This window comes from Arvicola amphibius, chromosome 1 (assembly GCF_903992535.2).
Source record: "Arvicola amphibius chromosome 1, mArvAmp1.2, whole genome shotgun sequence".
In the NCBI taxonomy this organism is placed as follows: Eukaryota; Metazoa; Chordata; class Mammalia; order Rodentia; family Cricetidae; genus Arvicola; species Arvicola amphibius.
The window spans coordinates 93380895-93404222 of NC_052047.1; the positions used below are offsets into that span (position 1 = coordinate 93380895).

General features: G+C 41.7%; 2 protein-coding genes across 2 annotated transcripts; one reads left to right on the plus strand and one right to left on the minus strand.

Annotated features, from left to right (window-relative positions):
- Window positions 1–265: 265 nt before the first annotated feature.
- Window positions 266–17878, minus strand: LOC119803079 (zinc finger protein 431-like). The gene is made up of 3 exons (XM_038314319.1): window positions 17774–17878; window positions 526–652; window positions 266–330 (listed from the first exon to the last, which is right to left on the minus strand). The coding sequence occupies exons 1-3, from the start codon at window positions 17774–17776 to the stop codon at window positions 266–268; spliced, it is 195 nt and encodes a 64-aa protein (XP_038170247.1). The 5' UTR covers window positions 17777–17878.
- A 4855-nt stretch (window positions 17879–22733) lies between these two features.
- Window positions 22734–22988, plus strand: LOC119815226 (40S ribosomal protein S27-like). Its single transcript, XM_038331394.1, has one exon. It carries the CDS (start codon window positions 22734–22736, stop codon window positions 22986–22988), a length of 255 nt encoding a protein of 84 aa, XP_038187322.1.
- The last annotated feature ends 340 nt before the right edge of the window (window positions 22989–23328 follow it).

The window sequence follows — 23328 nt, forward strand, 5'->3', positions numbered from 1 at the left end:
GGAAGTGAGGAGGAAGCATAGGGAGGGGAAGGGGAACTGTGGTTGGTATGTAAAATGAATAGAAATCTTTTAAAAAGTAAAAATAATGTGACATCTTGATTCTTAAATGAATGCTTTGCACAATGAGCTGATACTTGACATTAAATTGTGAGAATTTAATAATCACCATGAAGCTGTGCTTATTTACATGGCTGCTTTACATTAAAACTTCAGGGTTCATTAACATTTCTTCAGAGATACAAATGTATCAGCTTGCACATAAAAATTACCTTCTGTGTCTTCTAGAACTTTGACAACGTTCTTCAATATTGTGTCCTTCCCATTTGTACCCTAAAATACAGTATATAATACAATATATTACTGAAAATTAGGCACAATTAAAATCACTATCTTTGGTGAACATTAGAACAATATCTGATTTATTCACCAAATTCTTCCTCTTTCACATTCAGAATCACAGAAGACTACCAATCTCCAAGGTTTGTCTTCTTAGTTTAAAATGTGACATAAAGCTCACATTCCTACCTATAGAAGTGAGGTTCCAGTAGGTTTCCAGCATCACATCTTTGTAGAGACTCTTCTGGGAAGGATCCAGTAAAGCCCACTCTTCATGAGTGAAGTTCACATGCACATCCTCATAGGTCACTGCATCCTAAAGTATCCCACATATGTACATAATAGAAATGATGAGACTGCATTGTAAAAGTACACTTCATTGAGGAAATATTTGCATAATGCTGTGTACTTAATAAATTTCATGAAATGGATCATAGAATTTCAAATGCAGTCACCAATTCATTTTAGAACAAAACAGAAAAAAAGGATAACTTCCATTTCTGTGCACACCAAATAGAACATGGCATTGCAAGAGAAATGTCTACTTATATATGAAGACATGCAAACTCTTTTCAGTATACATCAGCAAAATTTTATCAAAATTATTAACTTCAAAAAAGGTGTGGTAGTACACATAATAAATCCCAGAAATCAAGGGTAGCTGGAGACTGTTCTTTGGTTTCCCAGCTGCCTAGACCCAAATAATCACACAGAAACTATATTAATAACAACACTGTTTGGTCAATAACTGAGGCATATTTCTAGCTAGCTCCTACATCTGAAATTAACCCATTTCTATTAACCTGTGTATCACCATGAAGCTGTGGCCTACAGTTCCGATGGCATCTCTCTTACTTCACCTACTCTCTATATCTCTGTTTAGATTTCCCACCTGGCTTTATTCTGCCCTGCCGTAGGCCAAAGAAGCTTCTTTATTAACCAGTGGTAATAAAATATATTCACAGTATACAGAGGGGAAACCCACATCACCTCCCCTTTCCTGTCTGATTAAAAATGAAAGTTTTAACTTTAACATATTAAAACTACATATACAAAGAAGTTATCAAGCAAGAATTACAGTTGTAATATTTAGTTCATTTACATTAAGGAAAATACTCTATCATCTATCATATTTTCTAAAATTCTCTATCTAATTTATCCTTTATCATAACTAAGGAAAACTATAATTATAACTGTGCTGTCTTCAACTTTATCAATGACTCCAGAAGGATATAATATTACCTAAGTAAACAAGAAGTGTACTGTAAGCAACTTCCAATAATCTAGAATTGACAGAGACATCTTGTTGCCTGGACAGCCACCCAAAGTTCTTCCATAATATTAGGGCATCCATCTTCAGCCTGCAGGCCCATAGTATCTGGCAGACTTTTCCATGAAGCAGGAAATTTGAAGATCTGTTCTGTCCTGTACTGGCAAAGTTCATCAGTGGCTTTCTTCAAGTAGTAGCACTCTGCTCACAAATCCATTTAAGAGTTCTGTAGTGGGAGCTCCCAAAAGAGCCAGAACCAGTACAAACCAGAAAGCTATCTCTTAAAGAAGCCACACCTCTGCTTGCAGCCAGCAAACAAAGCCTATCAGAAAAAAATATGTGACTACCAAGAAGTTGCACTTGGCTCCCATTTTTGTGAGTCTTGAAGCCCTCCTTTTTTCTTAAGCTATTTTTAGGTCTTATGTGGATCCATGACCCCAACAGTGGTGCCAATTTGTAGCTGGAGAATGCTTGTTTCCCACAAACCCAGACAGAAACTGTATTGTTTACAACACTGTTTGGTCGATAGGTTAGGTGTATTCCTAGCTAGCCCTTCCATCTTAAATTAACCCATTTCTATTGATCTGTGTATTACCACAAGGCTGTGGCTTACTGGTAAGGTTCCAGGGTAATCTTTCTCCTTTAGTAGCTACATGGCGTCTCTCTACATCTCTGTTCAGATTTCCCACTTGGTCTTATTCTGCGCTGCCATAAGGCAAAGCAGCTTCTTTATTAACCAATGGTAATAAAACATAATCACAGCATACAGAGGGGAATCCCTCATTGCTCAGGAGGCAGAAACAGGGGAAACTATGATTTCCAAGCAAGTTTGGTATATGCTAAGATTTCTAGGACAGCCAAAGGTACACAGTGTGATAATGCCTTACAAAATAAACAGAGAAACAAAAATTAGAAAGTACTTAAGGGCTCCCTCGAAATTCCTCCATAGCCTTAAACATTCATTCCAATTCTGTACTTGTCTATAATAAATTGGAATGACTCCTTTTAAACTGTAAAGCTAATACTTCCTAGAAAGGCAAGCATTTTTAATAAGTTACTGACTGACAGATCAAAGACTTCTCAAAAACATTAGTAAAAATAAATGTTGATCCTAAAAACAATAAAAAAAAAAACCAGCAACTAAAGGGATGGAGTATATAATGATAGGTCTACAGACAAGATCACCTGCTGATTTTGAAGAGGTCCTAGGTCAGTTCTCAGCACTCACTGCAGGCACACAACTTTTCCTATCATGTGTGAAGTACATGGGCATGATCCCTAGCACATAAAGAAAAACCAAAATAACTAATGTGGACTCATTGTTCATCCAATGCGCCCATAAGCATATAAAATGTAGGAGATTCTCCTCAAACAAAAATTAATCAAAAGAGATGGAGTAGGACACTACATAGCCACCAAAGTGAAATCTGCTGTGATGATGTTTCAGTTTCTAACATCTATTCTCCAACCGCAAGGGCACCCACATTTGTAAAAAGAAGCACGAGTACAGGTTAGATCTAATACTGACCTCCACACAGTGGTAGTGGGAGACTTCAGTACCCCACGCTCATCCGTATAAACAAAAACTAAACAAAGAAACACTGGATAAACAGACATTATAAACCACATGGACCTAAAGTGATATTCACAGAACATTTCACCAAAACACAGAAGAATACACCTTCATCTGAGCAGTGTTAACAGGGCCCCCTGACCTTAGTACAACTGACTCCATGATGAAAGTCCCACTCAGGCTGTAAAACGCAGCACACAGACAGCACCACTTTCCAAAAACAAGAAGTCCCAATCCATCAATGCCCCCCAGTTATGGGGAAAATCTCTAAATGTACTAAACTTGCTTTTTACCTTCTGCAGTTCCACTTCTGACTAACTGTTCTTGTTAATCAAACTATGTCAACCCAGAACATGATTTTTGTGCTTAAAAGCTCATTTTGAAAGAAGTATGGGGCTACACTGGGATCCTGTAGTGGCAGGCCAGCTACTAAAAACATTCTATTGGCTTAAAGCCCTGTCCTAGCAATGTTCTCTGGTGAATATGCACATTTCTGGAGATCCTCCCGAGTTCCCAAAGGTCTCAGAGTTCCTTGGAAGGAGCAGGAGTGCAATGATCAGGGGAATTCTAGTGGGAGGAAAACCTGAGATATTCCAGGTCCTAAGTTGTCTTTATTAGGATTTTATTGCTGTGAAGAAGCACCATGAGCACAGCAACTCTTATAAAGGAAAAGACTTAATTGAGGCCTGCCTATAATTCAGAAGATCAATCCATTAACACAATGGCAAGAAGCAGGATGCCATCCACTCAGACATGGTGCTAGAAAAAAAGGCCAAAGTTCTAGATCTTGATGCTCAAGCATTAGCAGGGGGAAACACACAGATCAAAGCCCACCTTCACAGTGATACACTTTCTTCAACAAGGTAGCATCACTTCACATGGCTACACCTCCTAATATTGCCACTCCCTTTGGGTTAGCAATCAAAAACATGAGTCTAGGGGGGCTTCCTTTTCAAGTCATCATATTCAATTTTCTGACCCCCACAGGCTGGTAGCTGTACCACAGTGCAAGAAAGCATTCAGCCAAATTTCAGACATCCCCACAGTGCATAATAGTCTCAAACTTGTTTAAAAAGCCAAAGCTCAAAGAATCTCTTCTGAAATCTCTTAACTGAATCTCCTGTAAAAATCAAAATAAAAAATCAAATCACATACTTCTAGCATACAATGAAAAACACAATAAACTTTATCCTTCCAAAACATAGGGAAAGGAGCAGTGAGGAAATACTAGACCAAAGCAAGACACAAAAATGGTGGGGCAAACTACAGACTCTACACCTCCAATTGGATATAAAAATGTACTTCAGATCTTCAACACTGGCTGGTTTACATAGATAAAACTTCTCAATTAACATCTAAAGCTTTAGAGAAAGATTGAAATTGTCATTTTACACACAGGCCTCAGAGTTCTGACCAGTTAAAACAAATGAACTGGACATAAAAAAAAGAAAAATAAATAAAAGAAACCATATATATATATATATATATATATATACACATAAAATAAATATATACATATTCATTCAAGAACAGTGCCCAAATTCCCTAAATGATTATTTATAAACATTTATTTACATTTAAAGGGGAATATACTATAGACATGAATACTTTGCATTGGTATGGATCTTGGTCTATTGATACAAATTTAAGGTCAATTTTCTTGTATGTATATTTCTGCTCTTGATTAAGAAATTGTGTTTGTATAGCTCATTTAAAAATGTAATGTGTAATTAAGAAATATAGGTTAAGGTTAATCGTCATCTATAATAGTCAAGCTTGTAGTCGTGTTAATTCGGCTTCCTAGATATACAGAGATATATTTCAGATACATAGGTATTCTTCAGCTCTTTCAAAGACTAACAGAATATGGCATTTAAACTGTTTTAAGAACTTAGGACTTTTCATGACATGAGATATCTGCTACTGGCAGCTCCAATCTACTTCAAAAGGATTATGAGTATCAAAGAGGCTCTTTATGCAGTTTGTTAACCATTTGGGCAAGAAACTGCTCTTGCCTGAACTGTTTGATGTTATGCTATATGAACTGGACATGCAGGACCCACATAAAAATTACTGTTGAAGTTGCCTAAAGGTGAGACAGTCCTTTGGGGTTCCTGCTTCATAACAGAACTGCCAGACATCTTGAAGGACACAGAAGAAAACATCTGATGAACTTGCTATTACAAGGCAAAACAGATCTTCAAATTTCCTGCTTCATAGGAAAGTATGCCAGATACTATGGGCCTGTAGGATGAAGATGGATGCTCCAACATTACAGAAGAACTTTGGGTGACTGTCCAGGCAGCAAGATGTCTCTGTCAATTCTAGAGTGTGGGAAGTTGTTTACAATGTACTTCCTATTTACTTAGGTAATAGAATATTATATCCTTCTGGAGTCTTTGATGGAGTTGATGAATGGATAGTTATAGTTTTCCTTAGTTATGATAAAAGATAAAATAGATACAAATATTATACCTATAATTCTTACTTGATATCTGTTTTGTTATATGTAATTTTACTATGTTAAATTTAAAATCTTCCTTTCTATTTAAACAGAAAAGAGGAAAGGATGTGGGAGATCCTTCTGTCTATATGTTGCTTTTATTGGTTAATGAATAAAGAAACTGGCTTGGCCTAATAGGACAGAATAGAGCTAGGTGGGGAAAACTAAATTGAATTCTGAAAGAAAGAAGGCAGAGTCAGAGAGAACCCACCAGAGACAGACGCTGGAACTTTACTGGTTAAGCCACAGTCACATGGGGATATACAGATTAATGGAGATGGGTTAATTAAGATATGAGTTAGCCAGAAATACACTTAGGCTATTGGCCAAACAGTATTGCAATAATATGGTTTCTGCATGATTATTTCAGGGATGAGCAGCCAGGAACAAACGAGCAACCACCTACAACACACAAGTATTCACTCTATTACTCACTATTATTATTAGTGCGAGTAAGCTCACACTAATCTATTTCCCCTTTTTTAGTATAATAAAGTGTTATTTATTTAGGGGTAGACTCACAGATCACAGTCCTCTGCTTGAACAGAGAACAGCAACCAAATCCAGCGGCCGAAAGAGAGAAGGAGCATGCATTTTTCTTGGCATTTATAGTATAAGAGGCCACACCCAAGTGGACAGCTAACTTAAAGGCTCCTGGCTGAAGGATTTCCTACAGCAAGCTCCAGAAAGATTTTTTTAAAAAAACTTCATTATACAAGTATGGGTACTTTGCCTGTATGCATGTCTGTCCTCCATGTCTGTAAAGGGCCTTGAATTCAGAAGAATCTTATTGGAGCCCCTGTAATGGGAATTACAGACAATTGATGGCTGCCATATGAATGCTGGGAATTGAACCCCAATACTCTGGAAGAACAACCAGTGCTTTTAACTGCAGAGCCATCTCTACAGTCCTGGTAGAAGTAAGTTTTCAAAACAGCCTGCTGAGAAATGTTTAGGCCTAACTTCACCTCCCAAGTTCCTGAGAATAAAAATACAGTATTAAGTATCTGAATAAAAAGCTGGAGAGATGGTTCACTGTGTTCAGAGCTCTGACTGTTCATACAGGAGACCAAATTTCAGTTCCTTGTATCCACATGGCAAGTCAAAACTGTCTCTAATTGCAGTCCCAGAGGACCTGAAACCCTCTTCTATGTTCTTCAGGGCATTGCATGCACATGGTGCACAAATGTATACATAGGAAAAAAATCCCCATTCACATAAATAAAATTTCAGATGATAAAAAGAGAAACGCAGTATCACTTCTGTATCTGTGGTGCAGGAACACACATCCCAGCTCATCAGAAAGCCTGCTAGGCCTACCTGCCCCATATTTTAAATACTTCATTACCATGTTCGTGAGAAATGAGCATGAGGGGAGGACATGTGCATACTCTGGTGCTTGTGGGGGTTAGAAGACAATGTTGTGGATTCTCTTACAGATTTTTTGTTGGCTTTGTGGATGAACTCAGATGATCATATGCTTCATATGCCCACAAATACCTTTGCTATGGAACCATCTCTTTGGGCCAATCCCATCCAATTTAAGGTGCCCAGTTTTATCTGTTGTTTGGTTTTGTTGTTGAGATAGTACCACACTATGTATTCCTGCTAGCCTAAAACTCACCATTAGACCAGATAGCTTTTGGGCAGCTCCATTGTGGTAGCCCATGTCCAATTATGAACCACATTTTACTTGGCTTGGGTTTGACTACACTTCCCAAACTGGTGAGGGAAGGTCTGTTAGTGGTCCTCTGGGAGAAGGGCCTCTGAGACTCAGCATTTCTGTCTACCCAACTGTACATGGCCTTAGATGTGGTAATTGTGCAGGAGGAGGCAACTGGCTCTAGGTGCTGTGACACAAATAAATGTGTTAATTAAAAACAAAATAAACCACTGGCTACATATAAAGAAAAGAACTTACATGATTAACTTGACACTGTGGTACTCTGATTCAAAGGTGGCCACAAGCACAGCCTGACCTGAAAGGGTGGTGTCATGATGCTGGTATCCACGGTCATGAAATCTTAGAGTCATGAAAGCTTTTTCAAGGTTGAATTCTGGAAAAATGCATGTTTGGAAAACTATAACCCTAAGAATTAGAGCTGGACAGTGTCAAAATTAAATCCAGACTCCAGTTGAAATGATTAAGACAGATCTTAGTATGCTATTGACATGGGGAAAGGCATCCACTGGGACTAATCTCTTGGCCTGAAACTGCAGAGGTGACTGCCTAGGGGAATTAAGGACATTATGTGGGCATGAGGGCCAAGTAAAGACAGCGAGCAGAAAATATGTGAAAGGGTTATCACCAGAAGATGGGCTTGCTGTCCTCAAACTGGATCTTCCTTCCCAGTTACTGAGGGCTGGGAACTCTCCTTTTGTTTGTTTTCCAGGACCTACATGGTAGAAAGGTAGAGCTGACTCTTATAGTTTCTTATCTGAGATCCACAAGGGACAATGACATGGGCATGTCAATCTCCATACAAGTTTGTAAACAAATAATTGTCATTTAAAAATTAAAATGTATCTAGATTCTCATAAAGAAAGCCACCGGTCCCCTCTAACTTGGCAAGTATCCTGTCTCAGTTTCCTTCCCTACACGACCCCTACCCCATCTTACACTTCAGCTTGTGTGCTCCACACACCCCCACCTCTACCTCACAATTTAGCTTGACAATCATCGGTGTCATTCGAGGCACTCAGTTCCTGACATAGACACTCAAGAAAACAGAAATCCAGTTCATCAGTAACATGTAGCAATTTTGGTGGAACACTCATATCAGAGACCATTGTGTCTATATCACCATAGATAGTATAAATATATTATTTTTCCTGGTGAAATACTCTCTAGATATATTTAAATTTTTGGTAAGTCAAACCAAAGTAGTATGACAGAATATTGCATGAAGTATTTCATTATTAATTTTGAATTTGCACAGTAACATGAGAGAGAAATTTGTGTTTATTGCCTTCTGCCTCAGAATTGATCTGCAATCCCAGTACTTGGAGGCTGAGACAGGAAGACTAAGTTTAAATAAATCTAGGCTACATGGATACAACAGCTTGTGGGCAGCTTGGGCTACAAAGATATTTCAAAGTGTATTTCTGAAAGATAAGGGATCTTTTAAAAAGATAATAGTGTGCCAGTGATTTGGCTTGGCAGATACGAATGCTTAGCATGCCATTCCGAGCCAGAGTACATGAATTTGAACTCCGTATGCAGGTGAAGATGGAAGGAGAGAACGGCTTCAGAAATTCGTGCTCTGACTGTCCCTACATGCATGCCCTAGTGCCTCTGACAGTGCTAGAGCCAGGGAGAAAGATCAATGCTACAAGATCTAGCAGCTCTCCTGCCTCAGCCTCCCCAGCTCCTGGGATGACATGCATGCTTTGGGAGACTTCTGGTTCAGAAGAATTATGCACCAGAGACTTGAAAACAGTCACTCACCACTGAGAACTCTCTGCTGCAGAATGGAAACTGCTCGGATCTACCAGTTCCTTGGAAAGTTTCAGGATTTCTGTAGAATGCCAATGCTGACCCATTTCTTCCAGCTGCCATGCAGTCTCCTTAGAAGATAGCTCTTCCAATCCCTACTCCTTAAAGTCCCCTTCCGTCATAAGGTCTGTACTGGGCAAGTGATCTCAGTGCCCTGCTTATGCGTCAATACAACCTTAATGAAGCCAAACACACTTTGCACATTTATATGTGGCATGACACTAGTGACTGTGAGGAGGGGAAGGAGGGTCACTCAAGAACACAGGCGGGGCACCCCCAGGAGGCCTTGTTGAAGGACACAGGGTAAAGGGACCCAGTGGACTTTCAAGCAAAGGAATGAGATAAAGGAGAGCTGCTAGGGCAAAGCCAATGCAGCATCACTGACTGAAATGAAAACCACTTGAAGAGCAGGTGGGAAGGAGCAGGTGGAGGGGGGAACAAGTGCGGCCTTGAGCACCATGAAACTGTGAGTGTAGAAATTTCAGTCACAGCTGCAAACAAGACGCCTCCAGCTCACAGTGGCAAACAGTCTCGCCTCCAGGAAATAACCAAGGTACAAAGAAATGTTCGGTTGTGCTTACCAAGGATTTCAGAAGAAAAATCTGACCTAGGAAGGCCCAGCAGGTTAGGCTCTACTAAGGGTCCACCATACACAAATGAGACAGAACAGGAAAGGTGAAGAATAGAGATGGAGATTGAACCCAGGTGTGGTTCTCAAGGCTTTAATTCCAGACACCAGAAAGAAAGAAGAATCTGGACTGCAAAGTAATCCCTCTGCTACAGAGATGTGATAAATTAGTTTAATTACATAGCTCTGGGTGTTGTGATGGGAGCGGCGGGGCTGTGTCCCGCCAACCGGCTAGCTTTACACCCGAAATAATTACACGGAAACTGTATTTATTTAAACGCTGCCTGGCCCGTTATCTGTAGCCTCTTACTGGCTAACTCTCACATCTTGACTAACTCATTTCTAATAATGTGTGTAGCACCACGAGGTGGTGGCTTACCGGGAAGATTCTTAACCTGTGTCCAACTTGGAGAGGAGAGCTATGGCGGCATCTGCTTGAGGCGTCTGCCTCACTGCCTTCTTCCCAGCATTCTGTTCTGTTTACTCCACCCACCTAATTTTCTGTCCTATCAAAGGGCCAAGGCAGTTTCTTTATTAACCAATGAAAGTAACACATAGACAGATGACCCTCCTCCATCATCTGGGTATATAACTGAGTTGGCAAAATGCTGGTTCATCCCGCAGGGATCCCGGGACTACTGGTGTGAGCTCCAGGTTTCAATAGAGAAAGCACTGGTGGGTCACGGGCATGCGTAATTAATAGGTCCTGTTAGAGGTGTGTCTGGTTGGTCAGTCTCAGTCTTCTGTGTGCAAGATGGGGGTGGTCACAAGCCCTCATCACTGTCACTCCTAAGTGGATCAGTCTGGCTCATGGAAGACGGTCAGTCAAGGTTCAGGGTGCAGCCTCACCATTGGGAAGGTAGCCATTCTCATATGCTGTATACAGGGGTGGGTTAGGGATTTCTGTCCTCAGAGGTTTTGTTCTTCCTGCAACCAAGGTGACTCCAGTTTAGGACAATGACTTACATCTATGCCCCTGAATTAAGGAAGATGAGACAGACAGATGCAGACTGAGTAGGGAGCCCTTTTTTCTCCATTTACATTCCCAGGGCCTCAAGGGACAATTCCGTGCCCACTACAAAAGCAACTTTCAAATATTGATTTTTACTATTCTCACTTACGTTTCTTGTTTGTTTGGGGGAAAGGGTCTCATTATGTAGCTCTGGGTGGCCTAAAGTCTAGAAGTCATAGACATCCCCCTGTATCTGCCTCCCAAGGGCTGGGATTGAGCCCTCCCTGGTTTTAGCACTTACATTTTCCTTCCTTCCCTTTTCCATTTTTCACAACAGGGTTTCTCTGCGCAGCCCTCTTTCCTGAAACTCACTCTACAGAAAAGGCAGGCCTCAAACTCAAAGACCTGCCTTTGCCTCCTGAGTATACACAACTTACATTTCTTAAAAGGGCATAGGGTTGTGGCTTGTTTGGTAAAGGGCTCGCCTAGGAATTGAGATGTGGAGAACACAACATCCAAGTCATCCCGGGCAACAAGAACACATAGAAAAAAAAGTCACTACATCTCTTCTCCCTGGCTCTCAATTCCCAGGAAGCTGTTGTCTGGGTGGAGTCCCCACTGCGTGTGCGTCTTTCACTTTAATATGTGTTGAAAGTCTAGGGCTCAGTGCCAACTGCTCAAAATAAGCAGGGAGCTGGGGTAAAATGGGAAGGGAAGCCTGGGGGAAACAAGAGCTGGGGTTTCCTGAGGCTTCTCTTGTCAAGGGAGAGATCTGCCACTCCAGGGAATTTGAAGAGACTAGGCTGTTTAAATCTTTACTGTTTGTTGTAGATTTGATACCTCAATGCTCACTTAAAACATTCTCAGGAGGCAAAGGGGACTAATGACTGCGTTTGACACCAGCACTTGGCAGAGGTGTGAAGCGAGGCTGGAGCCCTCTTCCAGGAACTTACACTGAAGAATAGTTTCTGTAGAAAGAGGCAGGGATGAGAGGGTGCAGGTCATCAGAGTCCTCATGAGGTACTAATATGCACAGTATCTGAACATCCTCGATTCTTCGTTTCTATAAATTAACGGTTCTGATAGTCTACAAAGGGCAGACTAAGGCCTGTAGAGGCAAGGAGCTTGACAAGGTCACACAATCCATAGACTACCAAAAACTTAATTCACACACACAAAAAAGCAAATTCAACAAATATGTTATTTGTCCATTTATTCTGGAGACTGACTATCCTTAGCCAGGTAGCCACGCTATGTTCAAGCACATCTTCCTTGTCTCAACCTACCAAGCATTTCCAGGTCTCTGTGGCTCTGCCAGTACAAGAAATGTTGAACGAGAACCTGCCAGTAATCAAGTCTTGAACTGATTCCTTAGGAATCTTACTGTGAGATGGGATGTGCACCTACCGTTTGGATACTTAATGAGAAACAGATCTGGACAGCACAGATGGGTGTTTGTTTGTTTGTTTACAAAGTCATCGGGGGTTGTCTCGGTGTTTCTATGGCTACAATAAATACCAAAAGCAACGTGGGTAAGAAAGGGTTTATTTGGCTTACATTTCCACATTAGTCCATCACTGAAAGAAGTCAGGACAGGAACTCAAGCAGGTCAGGAACCTGGAGGCAGAAGCTGATGCTGAAGCAATGGAGGGTACTGTTGACTGGCTTGCTCTGCATGGTTTTCTCAGCCTGCTTTCTTATGGAACCCAGGACCATGAGCCCAGGGATGGCACCACCTATAATGGCTGGTCCTTTCCCATCAATCAAAAAGTAAGAAAATACCCTACAGGCTTGTATACAGCATGATCTTATAGAGTCATGTCCTCAACTAAGGCTCCCTCCTCTGTGATGACTCTAGCTTGTGTCAAGCTGACATAAAAGCTGACACTGAGGATTACATGTGAACTTGGTTGTGTGACCTTTGAAGTGGGGGAGAACAGAAAGCAGCTGCCAGAGTCTACATCCTACTGGATTTAACTCCTGGGGTTAAAGAACTGTAAATGGGTTCTACTGTTAGTGCTTCTGTTTGATTAGGAAGTCTTTACCCCAACTCTTCCAGAGACTTTTAAACAGTATATCAAGCTGACCAGGGACACATGCCTGGATTCCAAGCATCCTGACTAACCTGGGCTATACTGGGAGGTGCGGGAGATAAGTGGCAACAAAAGGGAATTCTGCTTAAACACACGTTTCTGTACAACAAACAAACCCAGGGCCCAGATCATTTTACCACGAAATTCCATCAATCTTTCAAAGAAAGATTATTATCAAACAAAAATTATTGCACAAAATAGAAACAGAACAGTGGCTATCTTAGGGCTTCTATTGCTGCAACAAAACATCATGACCAAAAAGAAAGCTGGGGAGGAAAGGGCTTAACTAGCTTATACTTCCCACATGGCTGATCGTCACCAAGGAAGTCAGAACAGAAACTCCAACAGAGCAGGTTCCTGGAGGTAAGAGCTGATGCCGAATCCAAAGAGGGGTACTGCAGTAAGCAGTAAGGCTTGCTCCCCTGGCTTCCTCAGCCTACTTTCTCATAGAACCCAGAACCACCAGCCTAAGAGTGGCACCACCCACAGTGAGCTGAGGCCTTCCCTATTTATCACTAATAGTGAAAAAAATCTTACAGCTGGATCTCGTGGAGGCATTTCCTCAACTGAACCTCCTTCCTCTCTGATGATTCTAGCTTGAGTCAAGTTGAAACACAAAACCAGCCAGTAGAGCTCCAAATTCATTTTATAAGGCCATGTTACCCTGAAATCTAAACCACATAAAGAACCAACAAAGAAAGAGAATTACAGACCAATTTCCCTTATGAACATAGATGTAAAACTTGTCAATAAGAGACCTAAAAATGAAATCCAAGAACATATCAAAAGATCATTCACCATGTTCAAGTAGGAATCATCTACAGCCATCTGGTGCAGGAGAATTGTCTGTATTCTGTCAATCATGTTTTAAATAAACACAGATTAGCCAGGTAGGAAGTATAGGCAGGAAAACCAGACAGGAAGTAGAAATGATGCAATGAGAACAGGAGAATTCTAGGAAGGAGAAAGTTGATTCCCCCCACTCCTGCCCAGACCACCAAAGCAGCAGGATGTGACCTGCCAGCTGAAAAAGGTACCGAACCATATGGCAAAAATAGATCAAAATAATGGGTTAATATAAGCTACAAGAGCTAATAAGTATCCTGAGCTAATGGGCCAATCAACTTTATAACTTACAGAGATCTCTGTGTGATTTTCTTTGGGGCTTGCCAGCTGTGGGGTACCAGGCGGGACATTAACCCCAACAAGCAGGACGTTCTTTTTTTTAAAAAAAGAGGGGGAAGTGGTGTGGGAGAATTGTCTGTATTCTGTCAATCATGTTTTAAATAAATGCTGATTGGCCAGGCAGGAAGTATAGGCAGGAAAACCAGACAGGAAGTAGAAATGATGCAATAAGAACAGGAGAATTCTGGGAAGGAGGAAGTTGATTCCTCCCACTCGTGCCCAGACTCCGAAGAAGCAAGATGTGAGCTGCCCTGCTGAGAAAGGTACTGAGCTATGTGGCTAACATAGATAAGAATAATGGGTTAATATAAGCTACAAGAGCTAATAAGTAGCCTGAGATAATGGGCCAATCAGTTTTATAACTTATGGAGATCTCTGTGTGATTTTCTTTGGGGCTTGCCAGCTGTGGGGCACCAGGCTGGACAGAAACTCCAACAAGCAGGCCCCTCATGTTACAGCCATCGTCAAATTAAATGGAGAGAAATTCAGAATTACTCACCTATAATCAGGAATAAAACAAGATTGCCCACTCATACCATATCTATTCAACATAGAACTGGAAGTCTTCGCTAGATCAATAAGACAACCAAGGAGATTAAGGGAATATAAACTGGAAAGGAAAACGTCAAAGTATTTTTATGCAGATGATGCAATAGTATATGTAAGTGACTCTAAAAATTCCACAGGGAAACTCCTACAGCCGATAAACACTTTCAGCAAAGTGGCTGAATGCACAATTAACTCACAAAAATCAGCAGCTCTCCAATGTACAAATGACAAAGGGCTGAGAAGGAAAACAGGGAAATAACATCTTGCAAAACAGCCTCAAATTATATAAAATAGCTTGGTATAACTCTAACCAAACAAGTGAAAGACTTATATGATAAAAACTTCAAGTCTTTCAAGAAAGAAACTGAGGAAGATATGGGAAGATAGAAAGACATCCCATGGTCATGAATCGGTAGGATTAATGTAGTAAAAATGGCAGTCCCACCAAAAGCAACCTACAGATTCATTCAATGCAATCTCCATCAAAATCCAAACACAGTTTTTTTTTACAGACCTTGAAAAGATAATTCTCAACCCAAAATGGAGAAACAGAACACCCAGGAGAGCTAAAGCACTTCTGAACAGAAAAAGAATTGTTGAAGGTATCACCATTCCAGAATGCAAGCTGTACTACAAAGGTATAGTAATAGAAAACATATTGTATTCAAATAAAAATAGACACACTGATCAATAGAATTGAATTGAGACCCAGGAATGAACCTACACGCCTATGGATACCTATAGATACCTGGGTTTTGAAAAAGATGCCAGAAATACACACAGGAGAAAAGACAGCTTCACTAACAAGCGATGCTGCTCAAACTGCATGTGTGCATGTAAAAGAATGCAAATAGATCTATACTCATCATCCTGCACAGAACTCACGTCCACGTGTGTAAGAGACTGTGTGACCCTGCCCTGTGTAAAATGTTAGCTGCTGAGTACTGCAAGCTCACACACAAGCCACAGCTGAATGCTGGGTGTCTCAATCCTCTCACCTGACTAAACTGAGACAACCAGGTCTGTACGAACCAACATGAGAGAGTTGCTCAATCGGAAATTTCAGTGGCTCAAGGTAACCTCCCCAAATTGTGCACCCATCATTTTGGTTTTCCTTCATTCATATGGTATGAGTTTATGCATGCTGGGAAAGTACACGGAAAGGCACTCACCCTGCCCAATCAGAATCTTCATTACAAGAGAGACACCTGCAGGACAATGACTTAGAGAACCTTTACCCTCACTATGGCCTAGCCTGTTTCCCCTGCAATGTACACAATAAACCATTCTTTCTATTCTGGTCTCACTGGAGTAGTTACGTCCCACATGCACCTCCTTAGTTCCACACACTAACAAGAAATGCAATAGACAGCCCACTCTGTGACTCAAGTAGAGAGTTTTATAAGTCTGTGCTCCTACAAACCTTTAATCAAGAATTGAGGAGGTGGAGTCAGGAGGACAGCAGGGTGGATGCCCTCTGGGCCTAAACACCGGGATCAACTCAAAGAGAGAAAAACATAACAAATCTTGTCTCAAAACAGTTTTTGAAAGCTTGAAGGTGCAACTGTTCCAGAATTAGTGGACCTTCCCAATGAGAAATCGTGCCACACATTTAAGAGATTGAGAAAAATCTCTTCAACAATTACAAGTCTCCCACTCTGGATGACACTCCAACAAGAGCAGGTCAGGAACAGATTTGCCAACTTATATACACTACAGGCTTTGTGCATTCCACATGTGCTGTCAACCTGGAGAAATGCTACGAGTGCCCTCTTGCTAGCATGGCTTGCTCAGCTGGCTTCCTTCTAAAACTCGGGCTCACCTGCCCAGGGTAGGATGGGCCCCATTGCATCAATCAAGAAAACACTCTATAGGTTTGCCTACAGGCCAGTCTGACTCTAGCTTGTGTCAAGTTGACCAAATCCAACCAGCATACCTACTGTGTCATCTCCCAAGCCCCAATGACAGAGTGTTAAACAAACCTCAACTCTCTTGACACTTGCTTTTCAGCATATACTTGTGCACACGCACACATAGAAAATTGTAAAGTTTAGGATTGGAGAGATGGCTCAGCAGTTACCACCACTTTTTTTTTCTTGTAGAAGTCCTGGGTTTGGTTCCCAACACTAACATGGTGCACACAATCATCCCTAGATGCTGTTGCAGGGGATCTGATGCCTCCTTCTGTCTTCTGCGAGCACAAAACACACATATGGTCAACATACATACATGCAAGCAAATCATTCATACACATGAAATAAAATATTGAAAAATTTAAAACATATACCCTCACATCTTATGTCATCAGAGATAAATATGCCAGAAACACAGAGATGTGACAAATATCTGTAACCAACACTATAATTTTGTAACTAAAAGAATTAAGGAACTCTTGATCAAAGGAGGGAAATTTACTTGAAGACAGGAAACCTCATTGTTATTTCGGTACACAACTGAGCTACAAATCAGCAACAGTCCAATAATATGTCTAACAATTATTGCTGTCAATAGAAACCTGATGTGAAAAGTTCATCATAAATGAAAAACTGATCTACACAAGACTGAGTAGAGTACATAGCGCACCCAGTGACATCATCTGATTTCAAAACTTCTCATATGACTGCAATAAAGATTGTACTGTCTGGGAAAGATATCAACAGAACATGAGAGCAAAGTTAGAAATTTAAAAAACACACACGCAATTACTACAGAGTCAACTGTAACACATTAGGCCGGGAAACTTAGTGAGTCTGACATTACTGAGGAAAGTAACTAGACTACCCTGGTATCTGCAGGCAAATGTGTTATTGACATAGAGTTTACGTCCCGCAAAAAAATAACTGCAGGCGGATCCTACACGTGAATGTTCGGGGCCAAAGGCAGAACTTCTGGTAGATACTAGAGTAACTAGGGCCCCAGGAGTTAGCAAATCTGCCTTCCTAGGTGACAGTAAAAAACAGCGCGTGTGCGCGCTCCGTATCGTGACGTCACAGTATGGCTCTATGCAGGCACAGTACCCACGTCCCGGTGTTCTGTGCAGGTTCCGCCCACAGATGGAAGATACTCAGAAGCTGCAGGGACAACAGGGGCCTCACGGGGCGCCTCGTCCGCCGATTCCCACAGCCCCGGGAGGACCCCACACCGGCTCCCGCGGTTCCACCCGCGTGGGGACGGCGGCCCTCGCTCACCATGGCGGATTCCGAGCTCGCCCCGCTCTCCCCACAGCTCCCGACCGCGGGTCACAGCGCAGACACGGAACCACAGAGCCTCCCTCAGTCCCGGGGTGGCCGAACCTGTAGCATGGAGGACAGGAAGTGTCCGCCCTTGTTCTGCCTGGCAGCCTACCTGAAAGCCCTGGTTGGCTATTGTGTCCTGATTGACAGTCGCAAGAACCTTACGGACAGAGTGTTTTGAAAGCTCGCCGCACAGCGGTTCCCAGCCCTGAGGGCATCTCCAGGTACCGAACTGTCCCAGACCTGCAGAGGTTGGCGTTGTAGAACTTGCGCCTGGACTGGAGAAGTCGTCCCTGCACTATTCCTGCACTAAGCAGGCACTTCCCTTTTTCCTCTGGGTACAGGTTAGATCTCAAACCCACTACAAAAAGCTGATGTGCCTACTTAGGGTATCAAAGCAGACCCTGGCTACCAAGTTCTCCCTGCATCCCTCAGTTCCTGTTACAAGGTATGGCTTTCATATTCCTAACATACCCTGGAATAGTCCGGCGCAGGGGCTGGGTTGCCTTCCCTATAAATCCAACCATTTTGGTTGCCTGTTTGTTTTTCTGTCTCTGTCTGTCTGTCTTTCTCTCTCTTCCTCCCTCCCTCTCTCCGAAACATTAGCCCATAGAGCATGCAGCCCTGGCAGGCCTTGCTCTTCTCCCCCATTGTCTCTGCCTTTCTAAAAACCATTAGAATAAAATTCCTAAAGCTAGCCATCACGGTGTTATTCCTTATTTGTCTGTTTCCCCTTTCTGAAGCTGACTGCCAAGGTCCAGCAATCAGAAACCCCCTTTGGCTCACCTAATTAACATGCCCAATTAAAATTAAACACCTGATCTAACAAGTTTCCCCTTCACCTTTGTAAACCGCCATTTTCCTGTTGGCCACATCTATCTCCCGTCTATCCAGAGGCAGTCCTTTGTCCCCCTGGGACAAATACCACTGCACCCTCCCTTGTCCGGTTCCCTTTCTCTCTCATCCTCTCCTCTACCCCTGCACCCTAGCCCATTCTAACACAGACCTCTCCTTTTCTCTTTGCTGATGTTTTTCTGCCTGACTCAGAAAGCAGCCACTTTAGCTTTTCTTCCCTGCTTAATAAAGGAGCTCTCTGTGAAAGCAGGTGTTTGGGTGTGGTCTGTGCCTAATCTGGGGTCTGGAAGGCAGGCAGCCCCTGGTGTGTGGGAGTCTCCCCCCCTTCTCTTCTCAATTCTCTACTCTTCTCTTCCTCTCCCCTCCCCCCCTCTTTTAAGTTTCCAGTGCTGGGATTGCTTTCAGGGCCTGGCGCATGCTATGAAAGTGCTCAGCACTGAGCTGACAGCTTCAGCCCTGTTTGATTTGGCCACAGCCTTGATAAGTTGCCCAGGCTAACCTTGAATTTGTTATTCTCACCCTTCGGCCTCCTAAATACCTAGGTTTGTAGGCAAATGCCTTTATGCTGAGATAAGTTTTCTGGGTTTTCCCCAATTAAATATATATACATATATATACGTATATATATACATATATATACGTATATATATGTATATTATATATACGTATATATATGTATATATATATACGTATATATATATTGTTTAGGTGTTTAGGGGAGGAGGAAGGAATAGAAACAGAAATAGAGAGGCCGAGACAGAAAGAGATAGACTGTGGTTGAGGGAGTGGAGTCAGGAAGTAACTTTCAGGAGTTATTCCTCACCTATCATGTGTCCCATGATTGCCTTTAGGTAAATAGGTTTGCAGGACAAGCTCTTTTACCTGTGAGCCAAATAAGGTTTTTAAGTTGGTTCACTTGGGAAGTGAAAGGACTTAACTGGGTGAAGTAGGTGCCTTTGGAGTGCAGCTGAGAGAACACAGCCTGTGCAGCAGATGTAGTGTAGGAGGTTTCCTGGGGAGGGGGAGAGGGCAGAGCAACGGAGTGAATGGCTGTCTTGTAGCAGCAACATGGGAGAGGCAGACAGAGAGAACAAGCAAGAGAGGAGTAAGGGTAGCAAGAGGAGCAAGCGAGTAACTAGAGTGTTAGAGGCTGCTTAACTGAATGAGATAATGCACCTGTTTGAGCTGCCCCCAAGGAGAGTGCAGGGAGGTGGTTAGCTGACCGTACTGCCCTTTGTTCTGCCTTTGGACTATAATCAGTATAGATTCTGTCTGAGAAATAAACTCAGGGCTGTTTGGTACTGACCTTCAAGTCTCCCAATCTATCCTACATTTCTGACTTCATTGCTCTAATCTAACTTTTCCTCAGCCTCAGCACCCCTTCCAAGGGAACCCCAGCTGAATTCTGACAGAGTGGACTTTGATAGTCAGAACAGGCAAAGTGTTGGGGTGTGTGTGTGTGATATGTCTCATATAATCATTATTATTGGCTGATAATTATGGTGTCCCCAGGTGTGAAAGAGATAAGACACCTACTGAATTTGTTGGGTAAGCAGAAAAATTCTCAAACAAATGAAGGAAAAGCTGAATTGGATCATTCAAAAGTGAATCTCGACATGGGAAACAGATTCAGATCTGAGACAGTATTTTTAGATCTGGAACCCCATTAATGGAGGGACCTGGAGGTTTCACTGAGGAAGATCCTTGATAAAATATCTAAAAGTTTTACTGTTCACCTTTATCCAGTCTTTCTCCAGAGGCAACTATGGCCTTTTACAAGGGTAACTGTCCACTGGCGTGAAGAAAATCAGACTTTGTGGTGTATATTGGACACTGATTATGAATTGATACTGTTTCTGGAAGATTTCAAGAAACCTGTTGCTCTCCAGTTAAAGTAGAAGCTTCAGGAGGGCAGGTAATTAATGGAGTTTTGGCTGAAGTCCAACTTAAAGTTGGTCCAGTACGTCCCTGAATTCATCCTGTGATTTTTTTTCCCCAATCACAGGACATATAATTTAGATAGATACACTTAGAAGTTGACAGAACTCTCACATTGGTTCACTGACCTGTGAAGGGAGTGCTATTGTGGTTGGAAAGGCTAAATGAAAGTCTTAACTCTTGCTTCTGAGGAAAATAGTTAATCAAAATTCATAATGCATCTCTGGAGGAATTGTGGAAATTAGTTCCACCATGAAGGACTTGAAAGATTCAGGGAGATGGTGCCCACCACATCTTCCCGTAATTCTCATATCTGGCCAGTGCAGAAGACAGATGGATCATGAAGAATGACAGTTGACTATCAAAAATTCAGTTACTGGATTCAGTGCTGTGGAGTTCCATCTGGACAGGAAGAGATGGGCAGGCGCCAATGCAAGAACTCCAACAACATAGAAGGCAACATGACATCACTAGAATCCAGACATCCCGAAAAATCAAGAATTGAACACCCTACTCCAGAAGAAATAGAAGAAATCGACCTTAAACAGTACTTTATGGAAATAATAGAGGACCTTAAACAGGAGGTAAAAAAAACTGCCATAAAGAATGGAGATGACAAACAAAAAGGTAGACGAAATAAATAAATTTCTCAAAGATACCCAAGAAAAACAAGAAAAAGCAATCAAACAGGTAAGGGAAACAGTACAAGACCTGAAAAATTAAATGGAGGTAATGAGGAAAACACAATCCGAGGAAAGACTGGAAATGGAAATTCTGAGTAAACGAACAGAAACTACAGAGACAAGTATTACCAACAGAATACAAGAGATTGAAGAAAGAATCTCCGACTCTGAAGATACTATAGAGGAAATAAACTCACAGATTAAAGAACAATACAAATCCAACAAATTCTTAACACAAAACATCCAGGAAATCTGGGACACCATGAAAAGACCAAACATAAGAATAATTGGGATAGAAGAAGGAGAAGAATTACAACTCAAAGGCCCAGAAAACATATTCAACAAAATTATAGAAGAAAATTTCCCCAACCTAAAGAAGGATATTCCTTTGAAGGTACAAGAAGCCTACAGAACACTGAATAGACTGGATCAAAAGAAAGCATCCCCACGCCATATAATAATCAAAACACAAAACATACAGAATAAAGAACAGATATTAAGAGCTGCAAAGGAAAAAGGTCAAGTAACATATAAAGGGAAACCTATCAGAATTACACCTGACTTCTCAATGGAAACCATGAAAGCCAGAAGGTCTTGGATGGATATGCTACAGACACTAAGGGAACATGGATGGAAGCCCAAACTATTGTACCCAGCAAAGCTTGCATTCACCATCGATGGAAAAAACAAGATATGTTGCGGGAAGCCGGCCCGCAGCTCATCACTACAAAGATATTCCAGGACAAAAACAGATTTAAACAATACGTAGCCACAAATCCAGCCTTGCAGAAAGTAATAGAAGGAAAACCACTAACCAAGGAGTCCAAAAATGCCCACAATAATTCAGATATCTAGCAACCCTTCACCAGCACAACTAGAAGAAGGGAAACACAAAAACTCTACTACAAAAAAAATGACCAGAGTTAACAAGCACTGGTCATTAATATCACTTAATATCAATGGACTCAATTCACCTATAAAAAGGCACAGGCTAAGAGATTGGATATGAAAACAGGATCCAACATTCTGCTGTTTACAAGAAATACACCTCAACCACAAAGACAGACATCTATTCAGAGTAAAGGGTTGGGAAAAGGTTTATCAAGCAAATGGACCTAAGAAACAAGCGGGTGTGGCCATACTAATTTCTAACAAAGTTGACTTCAAACTAAAATCAATCAGAAGAGATGGAAAGGGACAGTTTATACTCGAAACAACAAAAAAAAATCCATAAGAATGAAGTCTCAATCCTTAATATCTATGCCCCTAATATAAAAGCACCCACTTATGTAAAAGAAACATTACTAGAACTCAAGGCAGCCATCAAACCACACACACTAATAGTAGGAGACTTCAACACTCCTCTCTCACCAATGGACAGATCAATCAGACAGAAACCTAACAGACCTTTCTGCCGGTGATGACCTCCCTACGAGAACATGCCTCTCGCAAAGGATCTCCTTCATCCCTCTCCAGAGGAGGAAAAGAGGAAACACAAGAAAAAGTGCCTGCTGCAGAGCCCCAATTCCTACTTTATGGACGTGAAGTGCCCAGGATGTTATAAAATCACCATGGTCTTTAGCCATGCACAGAGGGTAGTCTTATGTGTCGGCTGCTTCACTGTCCTCTGTCAGCCTACAGGCGGGAAAGCAAGACTGACAGAAGGATGCTCCTTCAGGAGGAAGCAGCACTGAAAACACCTGAATCGAGATGAGTGGGAACAATCCCAGTAAACACATTTTGGATAAAAAAAAAAAGAAACCTAACAGAGAATTAAAAGACTTAATGGAGATAATGAACCAAATGGACTTAATAGACATCTATAGAACATTCCACCCAGATAGGAAAGAATATACCTTCTTCTCTGCAGCTCATGGAACCTTTTCGAAAATTGACCACATACTCGGTAACAAAGCAAACTTCCACAGTTACAAAAAAATATTAGTAACCACCTGTGTCTTATCGGATCACCATGGATTAAAATTAGAATTCAGGGGGCTGGAGAGATGGCTCAGCGGTTAAGAGCATTGCCTG

Coding starts and splice junctions, on each gene's coding strand:
- LOC119803079 (XM_038314319.1), bottom strand. Junction 331..525: donor CTGGAACCTCACTTCTATAG/GTAGGAATGTGA, acceptor ACTGTATTTTAG/GGTACAAATGGGAAGGACAC.
- LOC119815226 (XM_038331394.1), top strand. CDS start 22,734: ATGCCTCTCGCAAAGGATCTCCTTCATCCCTCTCCAGAGGAGGAAAAG.